At 41.5% G+C, this 26,433-nt stretch overlaps 1 protein-coding gene across 2 annotated transcripts in view; it reads left to right on the top strand.

Annotated features, from left to right (window-relative positions):
• Positions 1-25,430, top strand: part of SYNJ2 (synaptojanin 2) — a 60,812-nt gene extending 35,382 nt beyond the window's left edge. For both annotated transcript variants that reach the window (XM_072331761.1, XM_072331762.1), the window contains exons 9-27: positions 365-446; positions 670-819; positions 923-1,088; positions 2,358-2,549; positions 4,469-4,553; positions 5,149-5,289; positions 7,732-7,924; positions 9,529-9,687; positions 10,227-10,383; positions 10,874-10,991; positions 13,476-13,694; positions 14,398-14,476; positions 15,676-15,844; positions 16,202-16,354; positions 18,903-19,037; positions 20,167-20,279; positions 21,021-21,129; positions 22,255-22,457; positions 24,293-25,430. In XM_072331761.1, the coding sequence (XP_072187862.1) occupies positions 365-446; positions 670-819; positions 923-1,088; positions 2,358-2,549; positions 4,469-4,553; positions 5,149-5,289; positions 7,732-7,924; positions 9,529-9,687; positions 10,227-10,383; positions 10,874-10,991; positions 13,476-13,694; positions 14,398-14,476; positions 15,676-15,844; positions 16,202-16,354; positions 18,903-19,037; positions 20,167-20,279; positions 21,021-21,129; positions 22,255-22,457; positions 24,293-25,069 (3,400 nt within the window). In that variant the 3' untranslated portion in view covers positions 25,070-25,430. The remainder of the gene's footprint in view (positions 1-364; positions 447-669; positions 820-922; positions 1,089-2,357; positions 2,550-4,468; positions 4,554-5,148; positions 5,290-7,731; positions 7,925-9,528; positions 9,688-10,226; positions 10,384-10,873; positions 10,992-13,475; positions 13,695-14,397; positions 14,477-15,675; positions 15,845-16,201; positions 16,355-18,902; positions 19,038-20,166; positions 20,280-21,020; positions 21,130-22,254; positions 22,458-24,292) is intronic.
• The last annotated feature ends 1,003 nt before the right edge of the window (positions 25,431-26,433 follow it).

Genomic DNA, 26,433 nt, shown 5'->3' with positions numbered 1-26,433 from the left:
GCGTAGCCAGGCATCAGCCCTCCTGGCCTTCCCGGGTTCATGGGCATATGTGACCATCCTGAAATATGGATTTGAAACAAAGTGTAGTCTTGGTACTACATAGGTCATTTGGGTTAAATACCTCTCCATGGTTTAGAATTTGGAAAATTACCAACGCATGGATTTGCAAGCACTGTGTTGGAGACATAGTCAGGTAATTAGATACGTAATGGAATACACTGTGCACAATGTGCTTGCACTGCCAAAATGTGGGTGGGTATATTCAAGCTGAATATTTGACAATCTTGTTCAATCAACCTGTGATTAGATGTTATTTTTAAAATATACCTTTCTTCCTCCCTCCTCTTGTGTTTAATTACTAAAGCCTGCAGACAGGTACTTTTCGAATGAATTGTTTGGACTGCCTGGATCGTACTAACAGCGTACAGTCCTTCATTGCGCTGGAGGTAAGTTTATCAGAGGACCTTTCACAGATGTCCATACGGCATACGTTGTCTGTTGTACAGGAAAGAAGGAAAAAGGGACATAAGCCTCACAGATACAAGTCTTTCTTGCTAGCTCTGTGTCATAGAATGGTGCTAGCTGTAATAATTAAATTGGGAAGAAAAGGCAAAATACATTCAAGAAGAGTGATTTTATTTTATTTTTCCCTTCCTCTTCCATACCCAGATCCTGCTTACACAACTGGAGATCCTTGGGTTGAATTCTAAATCTATAGTTGAGCGCTTTGTGGAATCGTACAAAGCAATGTGGACTCTCAATGGTCACAATCTGAGCAAAGTGTTCACTGGCAGCCGTGCCCTTGAAGGAAAGCACAAGGTAAAGAAAAGCAGCAAAGCTGTTTACTCAGAAGTGACTGTAAAAAAAGGTATCTGATTTACACCTCGTTGCCTCTTGTGCTGATGATCTTGGTCTGATGTAGGTTGGGAAGCTCAAGGATGGAGCCCGCTCTGTCTCTCGTACCATTCAGTCAAATTTTTTTGATTCAGTAAAGCAGGAAGCCATCAAGCTGCTTCTCATGGGCGACTTCTTCAGTGAGGAATATGCAGACAAGGGAAAGATGCTCATGGATAACACTGCTCTGCTGGGTAAGGCCAGCATAAACCCTTCCTGTTTCTTTTCTGCCTGGTTTTGACTGTCAGTTATAAACAATTGCATCATTTTATAGAAAAACTACTCTTGCACATGTGTTGTTTAAAACACTTTATTTCAAGCTGCTGTAGCAGAATCCTGCCTGTTTGAATTTCATTGTGCTTATTTCTCATATTTTGTTTTGGATTTCCAATGTGTTTATCTGCTGTTTGATGATGTTCTTTGATAGCTGAGAGGAGATCAACTGAAGGGGAAGGTTTTTAGGGCTTTATTCCCAGTTTGGTCACTTTGTTCTGGGGGAGTCTCTTGAGCTCAATATTTTTATCTCCTTATTTTAAGTCTGCAGTCTGTGTGTGCTCTTAGCCACTTGGGTCTTAAAGGCACATTTATGCTGATTTGTTCTCTGCTTTACTCTGGTAGTCCATAACATACACATAGCTGTTTGCACCCATCTAGAATCGACCAACCTAGTTCTCTCTGAGAAAAAACGCATGTGCAGAATACAGGATAACCTGCTCCCACAAGCAGTGTCACATTGCCAGTTTGCTCCAGAGACTTACTGGATTTTAACAGAGTAGATGCGAGCCATTCAGCTCCGCTGCAGTCCTGAGGGTGTCCCCTTATGGACTACGAGGACAGTGTAGATACCTTCTCTACACCTGAATGCTGATGCATATTGAGTAGTTGAAGATTAAGGTTATTACAGCTACTCACATGAAAAAAATGCACTCTTAATTGTCTATACTCATCAAAAATAATGAAAGTAGCAGTTTCCTCTAAGGACTTCTGACTAGGCTAGAGAGCTGTGACAGTGCTAGTTTTGAAGATATGATGTGGGACTCTGTGCTATTTTCTACCTTTCCCTCATCTAAATTTGTTAGGGCTTAGATTTAAGCATTATTTGTGGCATACTCAGTGTCTGCAAGCAAAACTGAAAAGATTAAGGGAGGAGAAAAGAATTCGTTCAGTTGTTACTTGAAGTTCTAGAAAACATATGCTGGAAGTGAGTGACTGACTTCTCACAAGCACAGCTGCTTTTGTAGGATGCTTGGAGTCTGGAAGAGAAATTGATAGCATCAGCTTCAATAACCTTACAGTTATTGCCACTGCTACTGGAGTTATTCTTTATCTTTTACATTTTTGCTACTAGGGTGCTGTCATTATTTCTTGCTGACTTACATGTCACAGCTCTCTGGATCTTTTCTCTGCTTTTATGGCATGTTTTTGTTTTACCTGCTCTCTTTCTCTCTCTTCTCTTCCATCAGTAACTCCAAGTATTCTGAAGGCCATGTCAGAGCGTCAGTTTGAATTCACAAGCTTCAAGCGTGTTCGTGTTGCCATGGGGACCTGGAATGTGAATGGAGGGAAGCAGTTTCGAAGCAACATCCTTGGTACCAGTGAGCTGACAGACTGGTTGCTGGATTCTCCAAAGCTCTCTGGAGTTTCTGAATTTCAGGGTAAGACTTTAAAGAAAAAAAATGCATTTTGGTATTGCAGTAGGTATTGCATTTCTAGGATCTGCAAGTCAGAACACCAGGTTTGACTAGCTGTTCCTTTCAGAGTCAATGCATCATCCTGAGGGGCATTTTCTGCCAAACCTAAAGGATGTTCTCAGCCCCATTTTAGACCTCTACAGCCTATTCTGCATGCCTCGTTTTCTTTTGTTCCTCAGTTTCTCCATTCTCGGTTCTTTATTTTGGGTAGAAACTTTATGCTTAGGTGTTACTGGAATGTCTCCTTGTTCTTCATTTTGCCTTTCCTTAGCTGTATAGAAGTTCTTGTGTTTCTGGCTTGCTTAAGTTAGCCACCAAATTCCATATGTATTGAACAAAGTCAGTTACTGTAATTTATTTCCAGATTCTATTAAGAAAAATGAGAAGTGAATGTTCTGTCATTTGAAAAATGAGTGTTTGCAAAGATATGGCAAAATCTGTGCTTTTGTTGTTACAATGGAACATATAACCTTCTGCTGGCATCGCAGGGATATTTATGTTCCTGCCCTTCAAGCTCAGGAATTAATTCCTCAGATCCTTGGCTACTTACATAAGCTGTCCTATTTGAACTTGTCCTGGTTTCAGAGACAGAACTCTTAGTTCTTGAGTGTATGGATTTGCAGTTCAGTGCAGACAACTATATTCTGAACAGCTTGGGTGAGTGCTTGGTCCAGTCTCATTCAGAAGCAGTTTATCTGTACTGGCAAATGGCTGTTCCCATGATATTAAAATTTGATGAGAGCCCGTTATTTGCTGTTCCTGCCAGACCTTCTCCTAAATAAACTGGAGGAGCAGGACTAATTGGTATCGTCAGTCAGAATGTGGAATGTCTAAGTAGCTTCTGAAATGGAGCTATGTTAATATGCACAGCTCGGGTATGACCGCCAAAAGGTCTCTGTACATGGAAATGTCAATACAGTGCCTGCATTAGTAGTTATGTGTTCAAAATTATGAATGGGAAATAAGTAGGTAATGTGACAGTGCCTGTCAGGAAGTATCTTGTTCTAGTTTAATGCTTATGTCTACAGAGAGTAACACTATATTTTACTTCTCTTTACGTTCTTATATTCTGAGACAGGTCTGACTTCCTTAGGTTCATGTGGTCTTCATGTTCAATTAAGTGACAGTTTAAACAAATAAACAAAACTGAAAAAAAAAACCCAAAACAAAACAAAAATCCAACCCTTTAAACAATGGGCGGACCTGATGAGTCAACAGAAGTACTTCATACTATTATAGGAGAGAATTTGATCCTTGGTGTTTCACTGGGGTTATATTCACACACTTGAACGAGGGAAAGCAGAGTAGCTGTGCTCTAGAGTGACCTAATCTGTGAAGATAAGAACTTTGAAGTCTTCCATAAAGTAGCAGATAAATTTACTAAATACATAGAAAGGGAAGGACAAAAAGCATATAGGGACTGTGTATAGACAGTAAGTTCAGATGGACTTGCTGTAAAAAATAATAATAATCATAATAATAATGAAAGGAAAAGGATAGGCAAGTTGGGCAAAAAGTGGGTGAAAAAATGGCAGGTAGGTGTTGTGTCCTTAGTATGTTTGGGGTGCGGGAGGGAGAATGCTGAATACTTTTTCATCTTTAACACTGCTACAGTACAGTGCTTACAGTGATTGTTCTGAACTGCTTTCTGCAAAGAGAGCTGGAGACCAACTGGTGGGAGAAAGACAGGAAAAAAGCTGGGAGGAACTGCAGGGGTTATTTTGTGAGATTACATTAAAGGAGTAATGAATATGTATAAGCTTGGCAGGGAATACACAGGATAGAACTACAGGAATGATCTCTGACACAAATTAGAAAACAAGTCTTTAGAAGAAACAATAAAGTAGTAATTCTTGTATGACTTTTTCCCTTTCTGACAACAGATGATGAGAACTGCCCTCCTGACATATTTGCAGTGGGATTTGAAGAGATGGTTGAATTAAGTGCTGGGAACATTGTCAATGCCAGGTAAGTTGGATTTGTTTTGCTTTGTTTTAAAACCCAATATTCCCCTAAAAAGCCAGTCAAACAAAAGCCTCCAGAGTTGTGCCTCATGTTAGGTATGTAGAATACTTCCTTCTAAGTCTGTTGCATGTAATTATAGCTGGAAACATGTTTGCATGTTTGCAACACCCACTCGCAAGGCTTCATCTAAGAACAGTCAATAGCTAACTCCTCTGGGGTTGAGCCAGGAGAAGATCTCTTTATTGACTATAAGAAATATTGCAAGTCAAAAGATTTCACATAGAGTTTTTGTTGTTGTTTTGTTTTGTTTGTTATGATTACTACAGCATAGATCATTCTTAGTATTGTTGACAAAATGTACCTCATGTCCTGGAGTGGGATAACTGCATTTCTGCTTGTGTCTTGGCTTGCTGACCCTGCTTGCTCTGTGCTGGCTCACAATCCCTGCCACGTATCCTATATTACTTCTAGTACTGGAATCAGCATGTGTAGAGTCTAATACATTGTTTATAAACCCAAGGCACAGTTAATCTGCTCATTTTATTGATTGTACGTGGTTTCCTTTGATTCCATTAAATGATTTTTATGTTTGTTCCAGTACAACAAATAAAAAGATGTGGGGAGAACAGCTTCAAAAGGCTATTTCCAGGACTCATCGCTACATCCAGCTTACATCAGCACAACTTGTTGGTGTCTGTCTTTTCATCTTTGTTCGACCATATCATGTCCCCTTCATCAGGTAAAAATAAAGCAAAACCCAAGTCATTATAGTCTACGTTTTCAGTGGTGGCTGCGGATGAAGTTTGACCAGAGATAGTGGGAGTGATTTTTAAATTTGGCAGGAACTGTGCAAACCTGAATTCCTGTGTGGGAGAGGCATGTCTCCAGGCAGAAGTAGTTTGGACTCTCTCCTCTTGAGCAGCCCAAGGACCAGCCCAGTATATCTTCTTCAGTTCAGCAAGGAATCCAGGCATGCTCTAGGTGTAGCACCTTGTTTGGGAAATGAATGACCTGACTCAGAATGCCCAAAAGCATTCTGAGCATCAAGTGAAGACAAGTGCCTGCCTCTGCCTGAAGGACAGGTTTTACTTTCTAGCCCTATCCTTTTTAGTTCTGTGCAGAATACAGTTCCAGGCTTGAAACGAATTGTGGAAAAGTTGGGAAGTGTTAGAGGGAGAGAGAGAATTTTTCTCACTGATATTTGAGCACTTGTTAAGTATTTTTCTCTATGAGATGTCACAAAAAAGAGAAGCATGTGCCTAGTTAGGAGAGCCCAGAGCTGTGTGTCCTCAGCTTACTAGCACGGATGTCCTTGGTGCCCAACCAAACTCTTCTTGCCCCTAGAAAAATCTCATTTTTATTAAAAAAGGGAAGAGTATCAAGCTGCAGGGTTTAGTGCATAAAATTGCTTTTGCCCTGGGCAAGAATTGTATGGGCTAAGTGTGAATTGGTAGGAAATGAGTAGTTAGCTGAATCTATCCTTGGGCATCTTCTTGTCCTAAAGCCTAGAGCAACTGTCAGACTGCTAGGAATTGGATATGAGCCTCTGAAACTAGGAGAAAAAGGGAAAGGTTTGATTGTAGTGACTAAGTCCATTATTTAATGCTGATGTATTGCTGCATGGTATGTGTGAGTAATCAAATCTAACCTGTGTGCTTATGTAGCTTTTCCCACATCCTTTAAAAGGAAAACGAAAGTTATTAGAAGTGCAAAAAAGCTTCTGAACTTACAGAGATTGAAGAGATTAAGACAGATTAAGTCAGAGAATAGAGAAATAAAATGAGAGAATTGCAGAAGCTTACAGAGTACTTTAAGGAATGAATACTTAATTGTAATTAATACAAGCATATACAGTGGGTTATCTCACAATATAACCTTTGCCGTGAATGGAAGTCAGATAAATATCAGTCAGCAATTGGATAATCAGGAAGCAGAAAGGAGAAGTCCTTACAGAGAAAAAGACTGAATGCCTACTTCTTTCTGAGCACTTGAAATCCAACTTTTCACAGAAAACAGTGGTGGTCCTTTTTTGTCTCCCTGAGGGTGTCTTTTCAGGTGGCTTTCTGCAACTAGGAGAAGAGGCCAACAAAGAGGAAAACAGATTGGAGGGCAGAAAAGATAGGGAAGAAACTGAAAAAGATAGATGAAAACAAAGAGAAAAACAGGGAGAACCTGTAATGTCTTTCTTCATTCAGTTTATCAGTGCCTGGCAGGAAGCCACTATTTGGCTTAGTATTTAACTTAGTGTTTTCCCCCTGCCCCATACTTAAAGCCAGTAATATTCTTGTCTAGAGCTACCTGGCTTCTGTCTGGAAATTTTCTCAATAGGAAGGACGTACATGGTGCTGGAGTTGATTACAACAATGATCTCATCATTTGCTTATCTGATCAGACAGGCATGGTTTATTCTTGGAATAGACTGCAGTCTGAGAGGAATTTTCCTGCAGGCAGGTGGTCTGTCTTGCCAAGCAATTCATCTTTCTTTAGGAAAATGCATAAGTGTGTGCTAATCACAACATTGATATATTACGTAATTAAACATGTGGAGGACCTAAGTTATTTGTCATTAAAACATAACTTACTGTAAGAGTTTGGTCTAAACAGTTGTATCCAATGAGTACTGCATCTGATTTAACAAGTTATGGTTTATGGTCTGTTGCTTTTTAATGGACTGAAAAAATGTGTCACTGACAGTGAAGTTGGGTTTCTCGGTGCATAGTAACACCACTTGAATTGTTAGCTATCTGATAAACAGATTCTCATGTGGTTGAAATTATAAAAGGGAATGTAATGGTAATTTAGATAATGTCTCTAGGATCACAATAGAGGTAAACTTGAAATGTACGTCCTGCAGAAGTTCCCACTATTTCAAAAATAACCTCTTGCTCTATTGCTTGCAAGAACAGGGAGAAAAATAATTTCAAATCGTTTTACTTCTATACCAACTTATAATACTTCATCTGAAACAAAAGCATGTGAACATCATCAAGAAGGGTCACAATGCGAAAGATGTGCCTGATGGCAGCACTTTCTGTTCAGAGCCTCAGTTTGCAGAGGAAAGGAGGCACAGCACTGTAAACAGATTTTTCCTTTATGTTGCAAAATTAATTGGATGCTTGTCCCTGCAGCCCTTTACTCTATTTTTCTTTTTAATTATTATTATTATTTTTTTTTCATGTAGGGATGTGGCAATAGACACTGTGAAGACAGGAATGGGAGGAAAGACTGGAAATAAAGGGGCAGTAAGCATCCGTTTCCAATTCTATAGTACCAGTTTCTGCTTTATATGCAGTCACTTAACTGCTGGGCAGACTCAGGTGAAGGAGAGGAATGAAGATTATAAAGAAATCACACAGAAACTCAGTTTCCCCATGGTAAGAATAAGTGTACATGCACTGAAAACCTGGGACGTAAAGGCTGTGTCTTTACACCGTCTCTCTTTACTTTGTCTCTCTTTGCATTCTTTAGCACCCAATATAGCACTTGCTTTACAGATAGTTCTCCACTTTTCAAAAGTACAGAGGTTGCAGTGTTCAGAAAGTCCTGGCCTTTGAGCAGTTTTCAAGCTGATCTTTTGGGACAGTGCGACTTAAATGACAGATCTGTGAGACCTTGGGGATGATGTCTAGGTGACTGGTGTAGCATTCAGAGAGCATAGCCCTTGCTGGCACTAGCTAGCAGGGATTCCTCAAAGACCATGGCAAATCAGTGCCTTATCTGCTTCTGCTTGGTTATGATGTATCGGTTCTTGGTGTCTGTTAATGTACATTCTGTTCCCCTCATTGTGTCCTCTTGAATGTGTCACTGTTGAGGAACTGCTGGTTTTTCCCAGAATGTGGCAAGTGGGCACTATTTATTAGTCCATATGAATAATTTTTCCCCTGAAGGGTGTAAAATCAATCACTGCAGTGTTTTATTTCACACGTATTTTCTCAGGCCAACAAGTAACCCATGGGATATAGCAGTAGTGCCTTTTTGCTTCCCTTCCCTTAATGTTGGTTCCTTAAATTTCTGCAGTCTTTCCTCAGACCTCTCGGGAGAGGTCCTAAACCAGAGAGGGAATGGACCAGTCTGTGTATTCTGTTTAGTCAGCAGGCAATGGCATTTAGGTTGCAAGGCATAAAATTTTAACTCTCTGTGGTTTGCAAGGTTTAGAGGCTTAGCACATACGGCATATTAATTAGCTGTGGTTTATGTATGAAATAATACTGACAGTTCAGAAATCCTGCATAGAGTACCTGTTCTATATGGCCATAAAGTTGCGCTTGTGGTAGTTTTCCTTTGTAATATCTCATTAGCTATTTTATGTCCTCTACACTAGAAGTAACTGACTGTATCTTGTGTGTAAAATACATATAAAGAGTGCCCTCTAGTGCTATGACAGCCACAGCTGTTTTAGAGGCGTTTAGAGGGTTTTTGTGGCTTATAGCCTGGCTATAAGAAAATGACTGGATGGAATAATAGGATATTAAACGTAGGTCTGGAGTGAATTTCTAGTGATGTTTTATTTCAGTACACTTACAAAACTACGGCACTGTGCACCTAAGATCGAATTTGGAGCTCATTCTTAATCAAGACCTTTGTTGCTTTGTCTTGGTAGTGAGGTACATCTTGTGCTTTACTTAGAATGAATAAATTCACGTATGTGAAATGTGTTAGGAAAACAAACCAATTTTCTTTTATATTCGTACATTCAGCCAAATTATGAATTTAAAGCTGGAGTCCCAGCTTAGGCATACCTTCAGAAAACAGAGAAAATCTGATGCTCTTGTTTACAGAATTCAGCTCAGTGGGACACAAAAGACAGTGCAAGAAGTAGTCCTTTTCAAAATGGATTTCAGTATATAGGATATGGAAAGTATGTGATCTGGTATTTAATAACTGAGAGACTCCATTGTGTATTTCAGTGCACTTAAAAGTTCTTTTTCCTAAATGTGATCTAATGCTAACTGTATTCTCTACAATTCTCTACAACTAGGGACGGAATGTGTTCTCTCATGACTATGTCTTCTGGTGTGGTGATTTTAACTATCGCATTGATCTAACATATGAAGAAGTCTTTTATTTTCTCAAACGTCAAGACTGGAAAACACTTTTGGAATTTGATCAACTACAACAGCAAAAATCCAGTGGGAAAGTAAGGCAGAATGTTTTGTTTGTTTATGCTTTAAAGTTGTTTTCTTGAATATCGGTGTATTGGTTTGGTTTAATTCTTTGAGAGAGGGAAACATTGCATTCTCAGACATTTATTTTTAGTACATGAATCTCTTTAAAAATCAGAATGTTGTTGTATGGGAGATTGGTAATCACAGCCTGAACCTCTGATTAATCAGCTGAGGCAAGTATGGGGTCAGCTGTGGGAGCACAGGTGAGAGTGATGTAGCTGTGCTCCCGGGAGGGGTGGAGCTCGACTCCATCCCCTCTGAGACCTCATTTAAGGGCTGACTCCCCTGAGGCAGCGTCTCTTGGAGATCGCTCACCAGTGAGGGCTGTCCCAGCTTCTTCAGCCAAGGCACCACCACTGGTGAGTTTTCCTTTACTTACTCCTTCTGTACATTTGCTACCATCTGTATATTAATAACCAATACAGTTGTTTATTCACAGAAAATTTGGTAGAGCACAATGGCACCTACCTCATCTTTAACTGAGTCAAAGAGATGGTATTTCTTTCCATAGATTTTTAAAGACTTCCATGAAGGGACTATTAATTTTGGACCAACATATAAATATGATGTTGGGTCAGAGGCTTACGATACAAGTGACAAATGCAGAACCCCAGCTTGGACTGACCGAGTTCTTTGGTGGAGAAAGAAACTGCCCTTTGAAAAAACAGGTGTGTAGGCTTCTTTCTCTTTCCTTATTTGAAAATTTCACATTTTGTTTTGATCCAGAACCAACATAAGGAGAGGGAGTTTGTGAATTTCAGACTACAAGAGCTGGATGTGTCACTTAGGCATATTCAAATTGCAGTGTCTTTGCTAAAGCAGACATATTTCAGCTTCATTGGAATAACTTGCAGAGACAGCCCTTAATTCTTAAGTGGGTGAATAAAGGCTTAATGCTACAGATTGGAAACGTGCTGGGAGCTAGCTGAGGAACTGACAGCAACCCACCTGTGATAATCTAGAAGCTATTCTCTTGCTTTTCAGCAGAATCATTTCTCCACATAAAGTTCCCATGTTGATAAAGGATAGATTTGTTTTTTGTCTTGTCCTCAGTAGTTGTGTAAGCACTTTTCTGTATCTTCTTGTGCCTTAGTAACTCCTCTCTTCACTGTTAGTAAAAATAGCTGTGAGTTTCAAATGATGTTTTGTGTTGCACAGCTGGAGAGATTAATCTTCTAGACAGTGATCTGAGTGCAGAAACTAAAGTCAGACACACCTGGACCCCTGGAGCCTTGATGTACTATGGGAGAGCTGAGCTACAAGCATCTGACCACAGGTAAAGTCTTAAGCAAATAATCAGAAGTTCTACGAGGCTAGAATGTGTGGTTTGTTATATTTATTATTTTTATTATCTTTTCTCCTCATGGTGGGATGTTTACCATGGTGGAAAGTATCACTGGTCATGTGTGGGACGGTGTGGCCTGGGGAGGTGTAAGCCATGACTACAGGGCCAGGTGTGACCTCTTCAAAGAAAAAGTGTTAAACTTTTGGGCTGCTCTTAAAAATGGAGATGGGAGATGGAGGTGAAAAAAAAGAGCAGTGCCTCTGGCTGTCCCTGTTCATTGCAAGGGGGCTGGACTAGATGGCTTGTAAAGGTCACAGAATCATAGGGGTTGGAAGGGACCTCCAGAGATCATCAAGTCCAACCCCTTGCCAAAGCAGGTTCCCTACATCAGGTCACACAGCTCAGCATCCAGGTGGGTCTTGAATATCTCCAGAGGAGGAGAATCTACAACCCCCCTGGGCAGCCTGTTCCAGTGCTTCATCACCCTCATCAATAAAGAAGTTTTTGCACACATTCGTGCAGAACTTCCTGTGCTCCAGGATTCTATGATTCTGTGATTCTATATCATTAGCTTCTCTTTGAGGATATAAATGAACTTTCTTCCTTGAACTTGTCACTATTTCACTTCTCTGAAACAAATTCGGTAATAAACACCTTGGAAGTGCCCTTGTACTCATAATATCTTTGTCATACCCATTCACACCCTCAGGAAGCAATACAATATTGCTCCTCAGTGCAGTGCTCAGTGATCCACGGCAGCTATCTCTGTACTTCTCATGGTGCTCTCACATGTGAGGATTGTACTGTATCCCTCCAGCAATGAGAGAACACACCTCATGCAATCAACTTTTCCGTGTCAGGGCCTTGACATTGCTGTGTTCCACAAAGAGGTGGAACTGCTGCAGTCATTTTACAGGACCCTGAGGATGCAATCTGTGAAACATGGCTCTTGTACATTGGTTTTCTATTTCAGTGGATTCAACTGCAAAAAAATAAACTACAGTTGGCAGCTTTGCTTTCCCAATGTTTGTGCTAGAAAAAAGGCTTGACCATATCATTGTGACATATGGTAATGCATAACGATTCACAGTGCTAATAGAAATAGCTAATGTTTCCTCTTAATTTTTTTCCCTCCCTTTTTCCTTTTTAGGATTTCTGGTAATGCATATTCTCTTGCAAGTAGGAAATAGTAATTCTGAAGCAGTTAGAAACAGCCTTTCCAGTTACTACTCTGTGTGTATATGCGAGTGGAATTCTGAGAATGTAAATGGCATCCATGGAGATGAGACAAGCTTTACTCTTTCAGATGTCTTTCCCAGTTGTGTTTAGATCTAACGTGCAGAGAGGTAATATGCAAGAAACTGCTGAGGAAGCAAGTTTGTAGTGTTGACTATGTATTGCTATGTAGAAAACACTTGTCAGTATGTCAAAATGCAAAGGATATTAAGGCCCTTGTAAGCACACAAAGGAGGGCAACAAAGCTGATGACAGGGCAGGAAGATGTGTGCTGTGAGGAGAGACTGAGAGTAAACACTTGGGCTTTCCAGTCTGGAGAAGAGGCAAGCCAAGAAGTGAACTCTCTGCCTCCTGCAGTTCCCTGAGTAGGTAAAGTGCAAAGAGAGGTGCTGAGCTCTGTTCCCTGGTTATGATGGAATTGCACAGTGCTGCACCATGAGAGTCTCAGGCTGGATGTTAGGAACGATTCTTAACAGTGAAACAACTGGAATGGGCTTCTCAGGGAGGTGGTTGATGCCCAGGCCTGTCAGTGCTCAAGGCATTTAGACAATGCCTTTCATAATATGCTTTAACTATTAGTTAGCTCTGAACTGGTCAGGCACTAAGAATAGATGTTCACTGAAGGTTCCTTCAGACTGAGCTATTCTGTTCTGTTTGTTGCCACATTGAACCCTTAGAGTACTTTGTCCTTAATTTTTGAAAGACAGGTATCTTCATGTGGCCATGCCTAGCAGGATAGATTGCCTTCCTGTTCTGCAGGGGCCCTGGGAGACAGCCAGTTAAAAAGAAGCAAAGTATCCTGGTAATCTTGGACTACAGGTTTGCCAGAACTGCTGCACACAATTGTTAAATATTTGAGTTTGTTTGTGGTGTGTCCTCACTGTTACACTCAGTTAATGAAGAACTGGTGAATACAACTGATAATGTTCAAGGCATGATTTTCCACTACGGAAGAAATGAAGCAATCCAGCAGACTCCAAATTTCCAGCACCACAGTGGCTTCTTACAGGGAGACCTTAAGTAATTTGTTCTGCTTCTCTTTCTGTGTAAAGCATACATAATAAGCCTGGTTTGCTTAAGAAGGAAATGATTAACTAAAAGATTTGTAACCAACTTTGACATTGTGGACTTAAAAATGACCATAGGTGTATAGAAATGTTTCTCATTTTATATAAGTGTTTCCTATTGGGCAATGTTGATTTTAATTTTAAATAGGCATTTCTCCTTTATTTCTTGTAGGCCTGTGTTAGCTATTGTGGAAGTAGAAGTCCAGGAAGTCAATGAAGGTGCTCGTGAGAATGTTTTTCGGGAAGTGTCATCTTTCCAGGGACCATTGGATGCCACAGTAGTGGTAAATCTGCTATCACCAGCACCAGAAGAGAAAAATGATTTTCCTGAGGACCTGCGTACAGAGCTTATGCAGATATTTGAGGATTATGGCACTGTTGTTCTGGTCAGGTAAATTTGGGGTCTCAAGTGGTGTATCATCTGATAAAAAACACGGGTTAGCAATTCCCCTTATATCCAGACAGAATTCATTTTGTATTAGAAAGCAGTACATGGAATTCCACTATGTTTAATTCTTTATTAGAAATGATATATATATATATATATATATACACATATATACATATATATATATGATATCTTTTCTTTCTTGTCAGCCTGCTAAAGAAGTAATCTAGGCTTTGTTTAGGTGCACTGCTTCTGCTGGCTGTTCCTCTGGCCACGCTTCACTTCCCCTGAGGAGATGTGCTCTCTTCCAGCACTCTTTCACACTCACTAGACAGCTTGATGGTGTACGAATCTCTGGGACATCATATGTCCTCTGAGGTTATGGAGGAATATGCCAAGGAAAGCCGTAAGGGAGTGTAGTTATTGGACTAGATATCCTGCCAACAGCTGCCAAGATGTTTATAATGCTTCTTCAGGCATGAGACAGTAACAGGCATGTCACTGGGGTCACAAAGAGGATGGGAGGGGAAGGGAAGGGGAGGAGCTCAGCCAAGATTCATGGATCACTTGCTTCTCCCCAAAATGTAGTTATGAGTAAAATAAAGCTGACACCAAATAAATGGCTTTACCATGGTTGCATTTAAGACTTTTTACTCACTGCTGAAGTGAAGTGCACTATTTTTTCTCCTCTGTCTTTTTTCACTAGGATCAGTGGAGGCCAAATGCTGGTAACATTTGCAGACAGCAAGTCAGCACTTCGCGTTATGGATATAGATGGTATCAAAGTAAGACCATCTCATACTTACTCTAATAATCTTATACCAGATTTCTCAAAAGTGGTTGCTTAGAATGAGATACTTAATTTAGTTCAAAGTTTAACTAATCCTATTTAAAGAAGCTTCATGCTCACAAAGGCCTTGGCTTTTGCAGCTGCTGAACTTCTTAATGTTAGTGCAGTATTTCAGTTTCAGGAAGGCAGAAAGTAGTTTTTCTTGGAGTTCCTGAGCAGTGCTTTGCAATACCACTGCAGAGTATGTGGACTTGGACACTGCTTTGGCACTTGAAGCTCTAGAGGCTGTGTCTTTATACTGTTGCCAAGCCTGCTCAAGATTGTTGTTTAGAGATTTTTGTTTCCTTTAAGTGTACCCTCTAAACTCTTCCTCCCAAGCTAGAACTACATGATCCACTGCCCTCAATGGCAAATGCAGCGTTAGCTGTAAGTAGTTTACATTCTAGTCCCTTGTTCTTCCTTCCCACACATATACACTACAATTTATCAACCTGGTCATTTATGCTGACAGTGTGGGGCTGCAGTGTAAACTCAACACTAAAGTAATGGATTTAACCGTTGTTGTTCTTTCATATTTGGAGTTTTATCTTTTGATTTGGCTCGTTTCATTGATCTAATCTATAGCACAGAATCGAATAATATTGTATGTGCACAGCATGTTAAGGGGCTAGGAACCAGAGTCAGGAAGTGTCCAAGCTAACAGTTTCCAAGCCAAAGCCACTATTTTGGATACAAGTTGCCCTAAGTGTCATGGAGTAACACATACAATCAGCTGCCATCTTAATCTTTCTATCAACTGTTAATCAGTCAGTGCATCGACTCTCATATCTGGTATTTTCTGAGCAGATGGCAGCAGGTAACGAGGTTCTGTGTTATAAAGCTGCTGACTAAAAAAAAGGAACCCTCCCACTCCATTATGAATATCACAGGATCGTTTTGATGATAGCTGATACTTCGCATCTTTCTCAAGTAACCCCCAAAAGCAGCAGCACCTCCTAATGAGCTTTGAAGCTTATTTTCTTTCAAGAATATCATTACAGTCTGAAAAGTTGTTATGAGGGTATGAAGTGTGCTTCCTTCTTGTTTATCTTCTAAGGTGGAGTTATATAACTTAAAAGCACGCAGTAACACCTTGTTTAGTCATTTCTGTTTTGTGCCCCTGCTTGGCAAAGGGGTAATAATTTTCTGTGTTAGGTCAGAGGCAGAACAGTGAAGATCCGTCCCAAAACTAAGGACTGGCTGAAGGGACTTCAGGAGGAAATCACTCGGAAACGGGACAGCGTTGTCCCCATGTCCCCCACTGCAAATTCCCATCTTTTGGAAGAAAATTTTGACTTCTCAAGTTCGGACTATGACTCAGAAGGTGAGTAGCAGGTTTCCAAGCTAAGCTGTGAGAAGTTGTTTCGTTGGCTTCGGTTGCACAGAGCACGGGTTATGAATATTGCTGGTATTCTAAATTGCAGTGAAGCCACACTGCTTAAAAAGATTGTAAATAAAACTGTGACCCAGAACTATGCCTGGTCAGAGAACTATTGCTAAGATTAGCCTATCAGTGTAATGGTAACAGCATAGGCTAGCAAATCTAATGTGTGGTACTGTTGTCTGGATAGAAACAAACTGCAGTAATCCATGGATTAAAAAAGAAGCCTGGCCATTGTGTATGTTCAGTTTATTTATGTACTTTCTCATCGAGTCTGTGTCATTTAATATTTTAATTCAGGTGATATAGTGGAGGATGAAGATGAGTATTTAGATGATGCTTTGTATCAACACCTGGAAGCAGACACAGCAGAATATTTGCCTGATGGTTCTGGACACCTTTCATCCACAGCTCTTTCAACCAAATCTGGACAAAACCCACGGCTGTATAAAGGTAAATTATGTATGTTCCTTAAGTAAGCCCTGAACACTTGTTGTTTGTTCTCCTTTTGTCTGTATTTCCCTGTTCATTTATATTTTATTGTAGGCCTTTCAAAGGTGATGATAATCTTTTTGATACTTGTTCATGTAGTGATTGTAACCAAGGCAACACAGCCATACAGATAATAAAACTTAGATCTTACTTCGTTCCAGCCCAGGGCAAGGTAGTAGTGCTGAGAAATGCCAGTTTCCTTTTAGAGTCATAGTAAATTATTTCTTTTTATTCATTTGATATTGTACAGCACCAGGGCAGAAAAAACTAAATTATCTATACTTTATTTCCTTATTAGTAAGGGCCAGAGTAACGTCAAATCCAAGGATTGCTGTTGGTTTGGTGATGAGCTCTGTACTGTCCATTGAGCAATAGGCAGCACAGATTGGAGTAAGCCAGGCTGTTCAGGAAATTGTATTCAAACAACTGACTTCGAAAGAGGGTTAAGACTTCTCCTTTGGTTCTATTTTATTTATTTTTGAAGAAGCTGAGGTTCATGCTACAAGTGTATTCATTCTTTCAGAACTTTGCAAATGTGCTGCCCTGTTTTTCTGGGTACCTGGCTTGTTTAGGCATTATTAATAAGTGATTCTGTAAGGTAAAGCTGTTGCTATGAAGAGAATACATCTACAAACTGCAGCAAGAACTAACCATGCTGGCAGCCTTATTACATTGGCGTGTGATCAGGACAGACTACAGTGGCCAAACTGGGACAGTCTGGGTCTCATTTTAAACACTTCATTGCCATCAGCAGGTGATTCAGAATCTCTTTCTGCACTCCCACGGAAAAAAAAAATCTTCTGACATAAAAGTGAAAACTCTAATGCCTTTAAAGGCTGAGTCAGAAGCAGATTTCATAAAGATTAAATGAAATTCTTAAGTTTACACAGGCAGACATCCCAAACAATCACAGTGATAAACAGCTTTCTGACCCACCTCAAGCTGTATGCTGTGTGCAGTATGTAGACAGACCCAGAAACTTAGCTCTGAGCCAACAAGTAATCTGTCATTATTAAATACAGTGAAAACTAGCACTTTGTACTATGAGATGGCTTGCCCTCTGAACACCTCTGGCCTACTGTGTGATGATTCATTACACTCCAGGAATTACAGGCATTCTTTTCACTAGCTCTTCTCTGCACTCAAAAATATATATCAAAAAGCATGCAAGAGGCTACAGAGTATAGTCTGAAGGAGTCTGAGGTGCTGTTATGATCTTACAAAGTCAAAATACGATGCATTCAGTCCATCTTGAAAGTCTCTACGATTCCAGATGCTTCCCCAAGCTTCCAGTTCTGCCTGAGTGCTTCCTATCTAAGGTATGGTGACTGTAGATTTGGTGCTGGATGCAGACAGAAACACATCGGTGTGCATGAGTGTTTCAGAGGTCAGATGTTCCTGAGAGCCACTGTCAAAAATCAGCAGTCTTTTAAGCAGGAGGGATAGAGTGGTAGTGGCTGTTTTTTGTCTTGTGCTCAGCATTACTGCCAGAATATTCAGCTGTGGCATCTGCATGGCACCTTGGGTCGTACTGATCAGACCGTATCTGTTGCTTAGAAAAAACGCAGAAGGAAGGGGGGCAGGCTGAGCAGATCAAGGCTGTGTCTCTGCAGCTGCCATCTGGTGCCGAGTGGGAGCAGGAAAGTGTGAGGCAGCTCAGCATTCCCTGGAGAGTACAACTCTCTGAAAAACAGGAACTCATCTAAGAATTCCTAAAGAAGGAGAGACTGCTGCTTGTCAGTTCCTGCCCCCTCCTCTCCAAACCACAGGGACAAAATTAAACCCAATGGGTTCTGGAGCCCTAGAGGTCATTGCTGCAGGCTTGGGTAGGGGAAGGAGGTGAGAGAACTGAGGTGAAAGCCCTCAGTGCAGCTGGCTGGGAGCTGGAAGCCATCTCTACTCAACTCCAGCAGTCAGAGTGGCTAAGATGGAGTCAAAATGCAGTAGCACAGTCATTTTGGGTGCATCCGAGGGCTATCACACTGAAGCAGGTGTACCTGTAATGAAACATTGCTGGAAAGCAGAGATGTGATGAGGGAGTGATTCAGATAGAACTTTCTCTGACATGAAAACAGTTCTGAGCAAGGAAGGTTGCTTAATCTTCAGAGGGAATTGCAGCCTTCAGGAGGGAAGAGTTAGGAACTGATCATGACTCACTGTCCCGTGGCTTTTGTGCCTCAGTTTGAATGATACCAGGTCACTGAAGTCTGCCTGTGAAAATCTTTCAGTGTAACAAGGTGAGTGGTAACCCAGAAATCAGATGTAGGAACAGTTAACAAATGCTGGGAAAGGAGAGAGGGAAATATTTGACAAAAGGGTGGGAAGATGTTTCTCAGGTGGGAGCAGGGAGCTATTCCAGAGGAGCAAGCAGGATGAAAGAAGCCATGTGCTGTTGCTGAGATACCTGGTTCAGGATTGCCATTTGTTGCTGCCTCTGTACAGATGGCCCAGATTTGGTATATGCTCTCCAGCAATTGTCTGACATGAATCCTTTCTAAAATTTCCCTAGATGATGCAGATCTGGTTGATTTGAAGCAGGACCTGGAGGCAGGCAGGGAGCATCACCGCCGGTCTCCAAGCCGGTCTCTGTCTGTTCCTAATAGGCCTCGGCCACTCCAGCCCCCCCAGAGGCCTCCTCCTCCTGGTGAGTTTAACTTTCTTTTACATCTTGTTGGCCTCTGCTGAACAGTTTTGCCTGCCATTTCTGGGTGATGAAGAAAGTGACATTGTTTTTTAACGTCAAGCTGCTGCTCTGTTTGCTTCCCAGCCTGCTTTAGTCTGCCTACGGCCACAGCTAGCAACAGGGGAAGTCTGTTTTTAGGGTGACAGATATTCCTTAAAGAAAGGCTCCATGCCTTAGTGAGTACGGAATGACAGTACTAACTCATCACTCATTTCAATGAGTTGACCTGCCACTTTGTCACAATAAATACCATTATTTATGCCTGCTGGCTTAGAAAGTTTCTGGGTGTTTTCTTATAGTCTCCTTGTGTCTGACTTAACTGTAATCTTCTTTTTAAAAGCTTTGACAAAATGCTTGTTCTGTACTATTTGTCCTTTTCTACTTTACTTTGCAAGCTCACTTTTGTGTTCAGTGAAGCACAAAGGTGCTGATTACCTGAGCTCTACTCACCCAAGAGGTCATCAGTACTGCACTGCTCATGTTCTTATAGCTGCTTTTGGAAGAATGCTGGTTGCTAAATCCAGATAATCATCCGGGTCTTCTGTTTGACACAAGCTATACACTATATTGGTTTTTGCAGCCCTCAAATCCTCTCTTTATATATTTTCCTGTCTTAATTCAGAGGTTCTATCAGACTCATTGCTGGAAGATGAGTTCTTCAGCATTATTCCCATTCATTTCTGAGTCTGTTGTACAGAAGTGACAATGCTGGCATTTGTACTTGTATGCCTGGAAGGCACTGTTAATGCTCAGTTAACTAAATTGTTAAATGAAAGCAAGACTAACTAGGAAAATGCTTTCTGAAACAGCTCAAGATTTCGTTTGTATTTAGGTTTTTTCATCTTAGACTTAAAGCAGTAACAGCTTCAGCCCGTTTATTCCTCCTACATCAAAGTGTGCTCCTCTTGGCGCCTGGGCAGGACTCAGGGTCTCTGATGTCCCTCAGGAAGGTCTTACCTAATGTGCCCATCCCTTGGAGGAGCAGGGACAGTGACAGTGTCTCTTTCATTTTTCACAAGCATGTTTCAAAGAGAGTAACCTGCCATTGCAGGTTACTGAAAGCAACAAGCCATTTTTATTTCTCTTTCAGCTGGAACATCAGTCAAAAAGTCTTCCTTAGATGGTTCCCTCTCTTCAGGAAGCCACTCCACCTGCTCTATCCTGGCCACGGCAAAGCTGCTACCTGGAGCTCCACAGCAGCCGGTAAATCCTGCCTCTCAGTGTGGCCATGTGTCATTATCCTCATCTCCCCCATCCATGAAGACATCGAGCATCAAGTATGTAATGCTCTTGTCATACAAGGAAGGAAGTCCATCGCCTGCCTGAGCTGGAAATGCTAAGATGAGTGTGTGGTACTGTAATACTAAACCACAGGACCAGCTGGACCCTAGAAAAACAGTATTAAATTGTCAAGAATGAGAGGCCAAAGAGCAAGGAGGGAGAATTGTGCACATCCAGGGCACTGTTAGTTTATTTTCTGTGATGCTGACATTTGATAAATGCAAACTTGAATTTTGAGCACCACAATAATGTGATTTAATTTTCTTCTTACCTAGTTTTGATGGGATACCCTAGAGCTCAGCATACAGGAAAAGTCGTGGCTGGTGCCAGCAAGCCTGCCACCCCTATCAGCAGGGAAATCAGTACCAGAATGTGGAAACACCTCCCCACTCCTGTCTTACTAGATGGAAACCATAATGCATTGAACAAGGGGTGGCTAAGGGACCAGCTGTGGAAGTTAGCTATCTGCCTGTCTCCTCAGCTGGTAACAAAGGTCCAATGCTTGACAAAAGACTCCACCATTTCTGTAGGATTTACACATTTTTGAACAGCCACTGGAAAATCAGAGCTTTACAGGTCTGTGAGCTTAGCTGTAAGATTACAAGAACACAAGAAAAAATGATGCTCTCAGCACTACTCACTGTTATATTTTTTTTATTGAAGCCTAAAGTTCGGACTGGAATAAGTAAACCTTACAATGTCAAGCAGATCAAAACCACCACTGCTGAGGAAGCAGAAGCAGCTATCAGATGTCTTATGGAAGCTAAAGGAGGTAAGGCCAGCTTTCTAATGCACTTTCCAAAGATCTTTAAATACAGAATTATTCAGGTGTAATTATCCTTCTGCTGTCATAGCCTAGATGCATTTATTTCTATTCAGAGGCTCTGCTGAACATGGATGTGCACACTCTTGCAAGATATTGCTTGTGTTACCTCAGAGTTACATTTGCTGCACCACATAGTGATGTTCACTATTCCAAACAGAGCTATAGAGCAAATACAGCAGTGGGAAAAATAATCCGGATTTTATTCACATTTGGATGTAGTTGCTGCCTGCATAGAAGTCTGTGCTACCTTCAGCTGGAATATCTGTAGTGAAAGTCTGTTCTGTATAGGATCTCTGTCAAGGCCATGGAGATGAGAGATTTTCACAAGGGCAAATCAGAGCAGGAAATTTAGGTTGTGGGAATATGCTACCTGGAGTTTCTAGGAGCCTTTTTTTGCTGATGCTGTATAAATAAGAAAGAATGTATTATGATTGGAGAGCTCTACCTGAGTCTGCAAGATACTCAGTTTAGGAGAACAACCCCTTTTATTTGCAAGCACAGTGCAGTCTGGAATAATCCATTTTAATTAGAAATATCACAAAGGCATTTTGATGGTTGTCCCTCAGAGTCTGCTGTACATTTATCTTTGAAATCAGGTGCACTCCCCATTAATTCTGAAATTCCCATTTCATCAGCTTGGGTAAAGAAACCAGTCCAGCCAGCATTGCTTTCAATAGCTTGTGCTCTACCCTAGTTAGCATTTACAATTCTTTGCTTACAGAAGGCACTCGGTGTTGTTTATCCAGATCAGGGAACCATAGCAAAAGGAGGTTCAGGATGCGAGCCCAGTACTTCTGCACCCCAGCAGTGTTTAACCTGCTTTGCCCAATGGTGACACAGCATTGCTGTGTTGGCACCAAGTATTTCATACAGGGAAGGTTTACCTTAACTGCTGTTCATAAGATGCCATTTACACATTCTAGACAAAAGATCACAAAGGTCTGTGTTTTTCTAAAACCTGCATTCTAGGCATCAGTGTTATATATACCCATTAGACATGCCCATTCTGGAAAACATGATTGTAAAAGGAAGTATTTTCCTGCTAAGACACCAATTGGTTTTGCTTTTCAGGATTACAGGAAGAAGTAGTGAAGCCTGCTCCAACTCGAAACCAAACATTCACCAAACCCGAGTCTGTTCCCAGCATCACAAAGTCCCTGTCCTTTCAGGGCCCTCAGGCAGGACCAGCACTTGTGCCCCATCGGCCTCCACCCAAAGTTCCAACTACAAAGAAGCCAGTACCCCTGCAAAGGGCCGGAGCCAAGGTGGAAAATGTAAGTTGTAGCTTTACATGGTGTGGAGGATGGAAAAGAGGTGTGTGTGTTGGGGGGGTTGTTAAGCAGTTGTTTTGAAGGCCTAACATTTAAACAGTGCCTGGTTCTTAGTCAACAGGCACCAAAACGGTATTCTGTGTTGTGGTTATAAAAATGTTTGAGGCAGTCAAGAAAGGAAAGGAACCCGAGGTTTTTACTCAGCTTTTCTCTTTGTGAGTCTGTTCTCGTAGATGTAGTTACTCCTGGTTTGTCTGAGCACTGTCAAGGTAATTGGTGCTGACTGTGAAACTGTCATGGCTCCAGTATTCTGCTTCCTCTGCTCATTGCATCAGCTTTGTTTTAAGGAGGAGACCTTGAAAAATTACTATCTGTCCCATGTGGAAGCCACCCTCTACTCTGCTTTTTTTGCTTCCTGTGCCTTTACTCTGTTGATTATGAAGTATCAGAACCATCTTTAAATCACCCGTAGCTACATTTTGGCTTGTTTGTTTGGTTTGTTTGCTTGTAGTTAGTAAAATCAGGAAGAAAGACTTCCAGGTACAGAATTGCACAGAAATTTCTGACTTTTTCAATACCAGCACTCTTTGGCTATTTATTAAAGAGCAAAGCCCAGCTGATTTACTATAAGGCAGAGCAGAGGTACGCATCTTCAGAATAAAATTCTGCTTTGAATCCCAAATAGAGAAAGACAGCTGATGTGCATGTTTTAAGACTCATCTCTTCCTTATTGCAGTGCTTACTTTTAACCACAGTTGGAGTGTTCTGCTATGTACTGTGTCAGCTTCCCATTCTGTATGCTGTTCTGTGTCCTGTTCATCCAACTTTTCTCACATTCCTGATAAGGGGATTCAGTCTTTCTCTTTGGATTCTGGATTCTGCTCAACAGATCAGGGTCTTAAAGATACAAACCCGTAGGTGTGAGTTCTTAATCTGTCTCTCTGTCAGGTCTCTACTCTGATGCTGTCTCTGCATTTTCTTTACCTCCTAAACAGCTGAAATGCAACAATTGAAGCTTAAAACAAAAATATGTAACCTTTTAGATTCTTCCTTAGACAGAGCCTCAGCAAACCATGTGCTAAGTTAGGACTCTTGCAAAGGCATTCACTCCTGTCTAATGGAGTTTGGGCCATCTTCACTTATCAGAATCACATAAGAATTAAAAACAGGCAGCATCCAGTGTGCCCTTTCCTTCATCACCCAATAACCAAGGCTACTCATTTTATGTTTATCCTTCCCCCCATGCACAGGGCATTCCTACAGAGTGCTGAGAGGCACTGCTACCTTGGCGTTAATTGTATGAAAGCTCTTGGAGGAATTTCAGTTTGACTCTCGTGTTAGACTTCCACCTATGCATTCTTGCTTAAATAATGCTAGGCAGCAAGGAGATGCAACAAATAACTCTTCAGAACTGTGTTAATTCAGCCTGGAGCTTAATCCTAACATGTGAAAGAGGTGCTCAGAAAGTGAAGTATTTTTCACGCAGGGAGGAGTCAACAGGGCTGGAGGATCCTTGTCCTCAGATAGCCTGGTCTTAGAAGTTGGTGGCCCTGCATATGGTGGGGTGGTTGAAACTAGATGATCATTATGGTCCTTTTCAACCCAGGCCATTCTATGATAGCACGCTTAGACACTGGTCCAAAGCACAATGCTTGAGGAAGAACTAAACAGGCATAGTTTCAAATGGTGCCGTCAAGCCTTCTCTCGGTACCGCTCGTTTTCTTTGGTACTGTCAACTTTTCTCAGCAATGCCATCAGTAAAACTTGCACTAGAAGTGACTCAGAGTTTAAAGTACCATGTTTGTTCTCAAATTTATTGTTCCTTTTTACCCCCTCAGGCCACATCTAGAGAAGAGCGATTTGACCAAGAGGCAATACAGAACCCCTTTGGCTTACCAGAGCCCTGTCTAGAAGATGCAGCTATTCTCAGTCCAACCAAGATTACTCCAGTCCCTAAGCCCAGAACATCACAACCTGGGAAGCCTCAGGAGAGCAGGGGGAGCAGTGATAGGCAGCCCACCTCCCCAAGCACAGACGAGGCCAATGTGCTGCCTCCCCAGAATGCTTCCTTCATCCCAAAGGTGCCACCACGAAGAAAAAAGTCAGCTCCTGCAGCTCTTCATCTGCAGGTTCTCCAGAGCAGCGACAACCAACTTCTTAGAGAGTTAATGTTCAACTCCAACAACAACAACAATCCTGGATGCCCCCAGCCTCAGGACTCTGATGCCCTTCATGTTGCCTCCATGCACTCTGCACTCTCAGTTTCTACACACTCTGCCAGCCAAGAAAATAACACAGTCACACAGCTGGCACCCAATACAGAATTAATTACTGTAGCAGAGGGCCAGCCTCCACTGCTCTCGGATAGCAGCTCCCTTGCAAAGAGCACTGATCTCTTGGACCTCGACACAGATTCTTCCTGCCATCTTCCCAGCCAGGCGCTGTCAGCAGTTTCTGCAGCACGCAGCCCAGAAAACTCGAAACTCCCCAGTCACTGGGTGACATTCAGTGATGATGAAGACAATGGTGCGCTGTCAGAAGGGTTCAACAAACTGCTTGTCCTGGAACAAAACAAAAACAGCTTGGAGAATACAAATAATAATTTAGAATTGTAAACCCCATCCCCTTGATGTTCCCATAGAAATAATAATTATGATGCAAAATGCTGCATGAAGGTTTTTATTTAAGGAAATACATCATCTGTCCACGCTGCATTTCATTTTCATTTTGGTTAAAGATGAAGAAACTGCCCCTGGAGGGAGGTGTACAGAGTATATATAACCTAATGGTATCCGGTTTGTTTGAGAAGTTCTTTATTCTAAGTTATTTCTTTTTATTAATCCACCTGAAGATATTTCAGTTAGAAATTATAGCAAGAACATGTATGGAAATAAAAAAAAGTCATTAAAAACATTTTCATGTGAAATGTACATATTAACCCATTTCTGTCACCTAAAATAAAGTACCCTTACCTTGAATAGACTGCTTTAGTTATTCTGGAACAAATATCTGCAGGAGAAACACGTATCAGTGTAACTACAGCAGTAATGCTGGTGTTATTCTGCCAGTAAGTTTCCACAGTGGAAATAAGGCTTTGGCATTATCTGTATGGAGACAGCTGCAGTCCTGGCAGACCATAGTGCTTTCCTTGTTAAACTCATTCCTGCATAGAAAGTAAAATACAAGGTGTGGTCTCTGAGGCTGAGAAGCAGAACCATGAGTGATGTTGCCCAAACATCAGCGAGAAATGCCTGGTTTTGCTCCAGCCCAGGCCAATGACTGCCTCCCAATCCCCCCTCCCATCATATTAGAACAGATCTCTTCTAAGTGCAGTTCTTTTAATGGTGCTGTAAGAACACCAAGAAGCATGCATAAGCCTGCTGCTTGGGTGCACTGTGCATCTATATACAGGGAGTGTCCCTAGGAGGCAGTCCCAGCACACAGTGTACGGCTGTACACAGTAATCTGTTCAGTGTAGACTCCTGCAAGCAAAAGGCTTTAAAAGAAGATCATGTTCTGTGTTCAAAGCATGATAACCTAGCAGGGAAAGCATCACCCCAGTTACAAGTGCAGAAACTCCAGTCAAGCACTCCTGTGTGTGTCTGCTTTGTTCCTCCCTGACATTTTCCACCAGTCTGCCTGGCCAGTGTTTCGGGTGAGTCTATAAGTCACTTACTCTGGTGAGCTCATGAAGCAGTGCTCCTCACCTCAGAGCAGGTGTGATCTTCTTCATGGAGCCATTGCTCATTTATCAGCAAACCAGCAGCAGTCGCACTTCTCAGAAAGCCATGATTTTAGGGAGGATATCCGTGGTGCTTGGTTGCAATTGAGCAGGCTCTCACCTGGCCTGCGTAGTACTGCTGTGCAGCAGCACAGATACCATTTGTTTGCCATCTGGTCACACTAACTTGTTGATTTAATAACAAAAGATCTTGATTTTTTTTTTTCTCCTTCTTCCTACAGGAAGATTTTCTGACTG

This window comes from Excalfactoria chinensis, chromosome 3 (genome assembly GCF_039878825.1).
Source record: "Excalfactoria chinensis isolate bCotChi1 chromosome 3, bCotChi1.hap2, whole genome shotgun sequence".
In the NCBI taxonomy this organism is placed as follows: Eukaryota; Metazoa; Chordata; class Aves; order Galliformes; family Phasianidae; genus Excalfactoria; species Excalfactoria chinensis.
The sequence above is the reverse complement of the archived record's forward strand: the minus strand, read 5'-3'. Positions and strand labels throughout refer to the sequence as shown.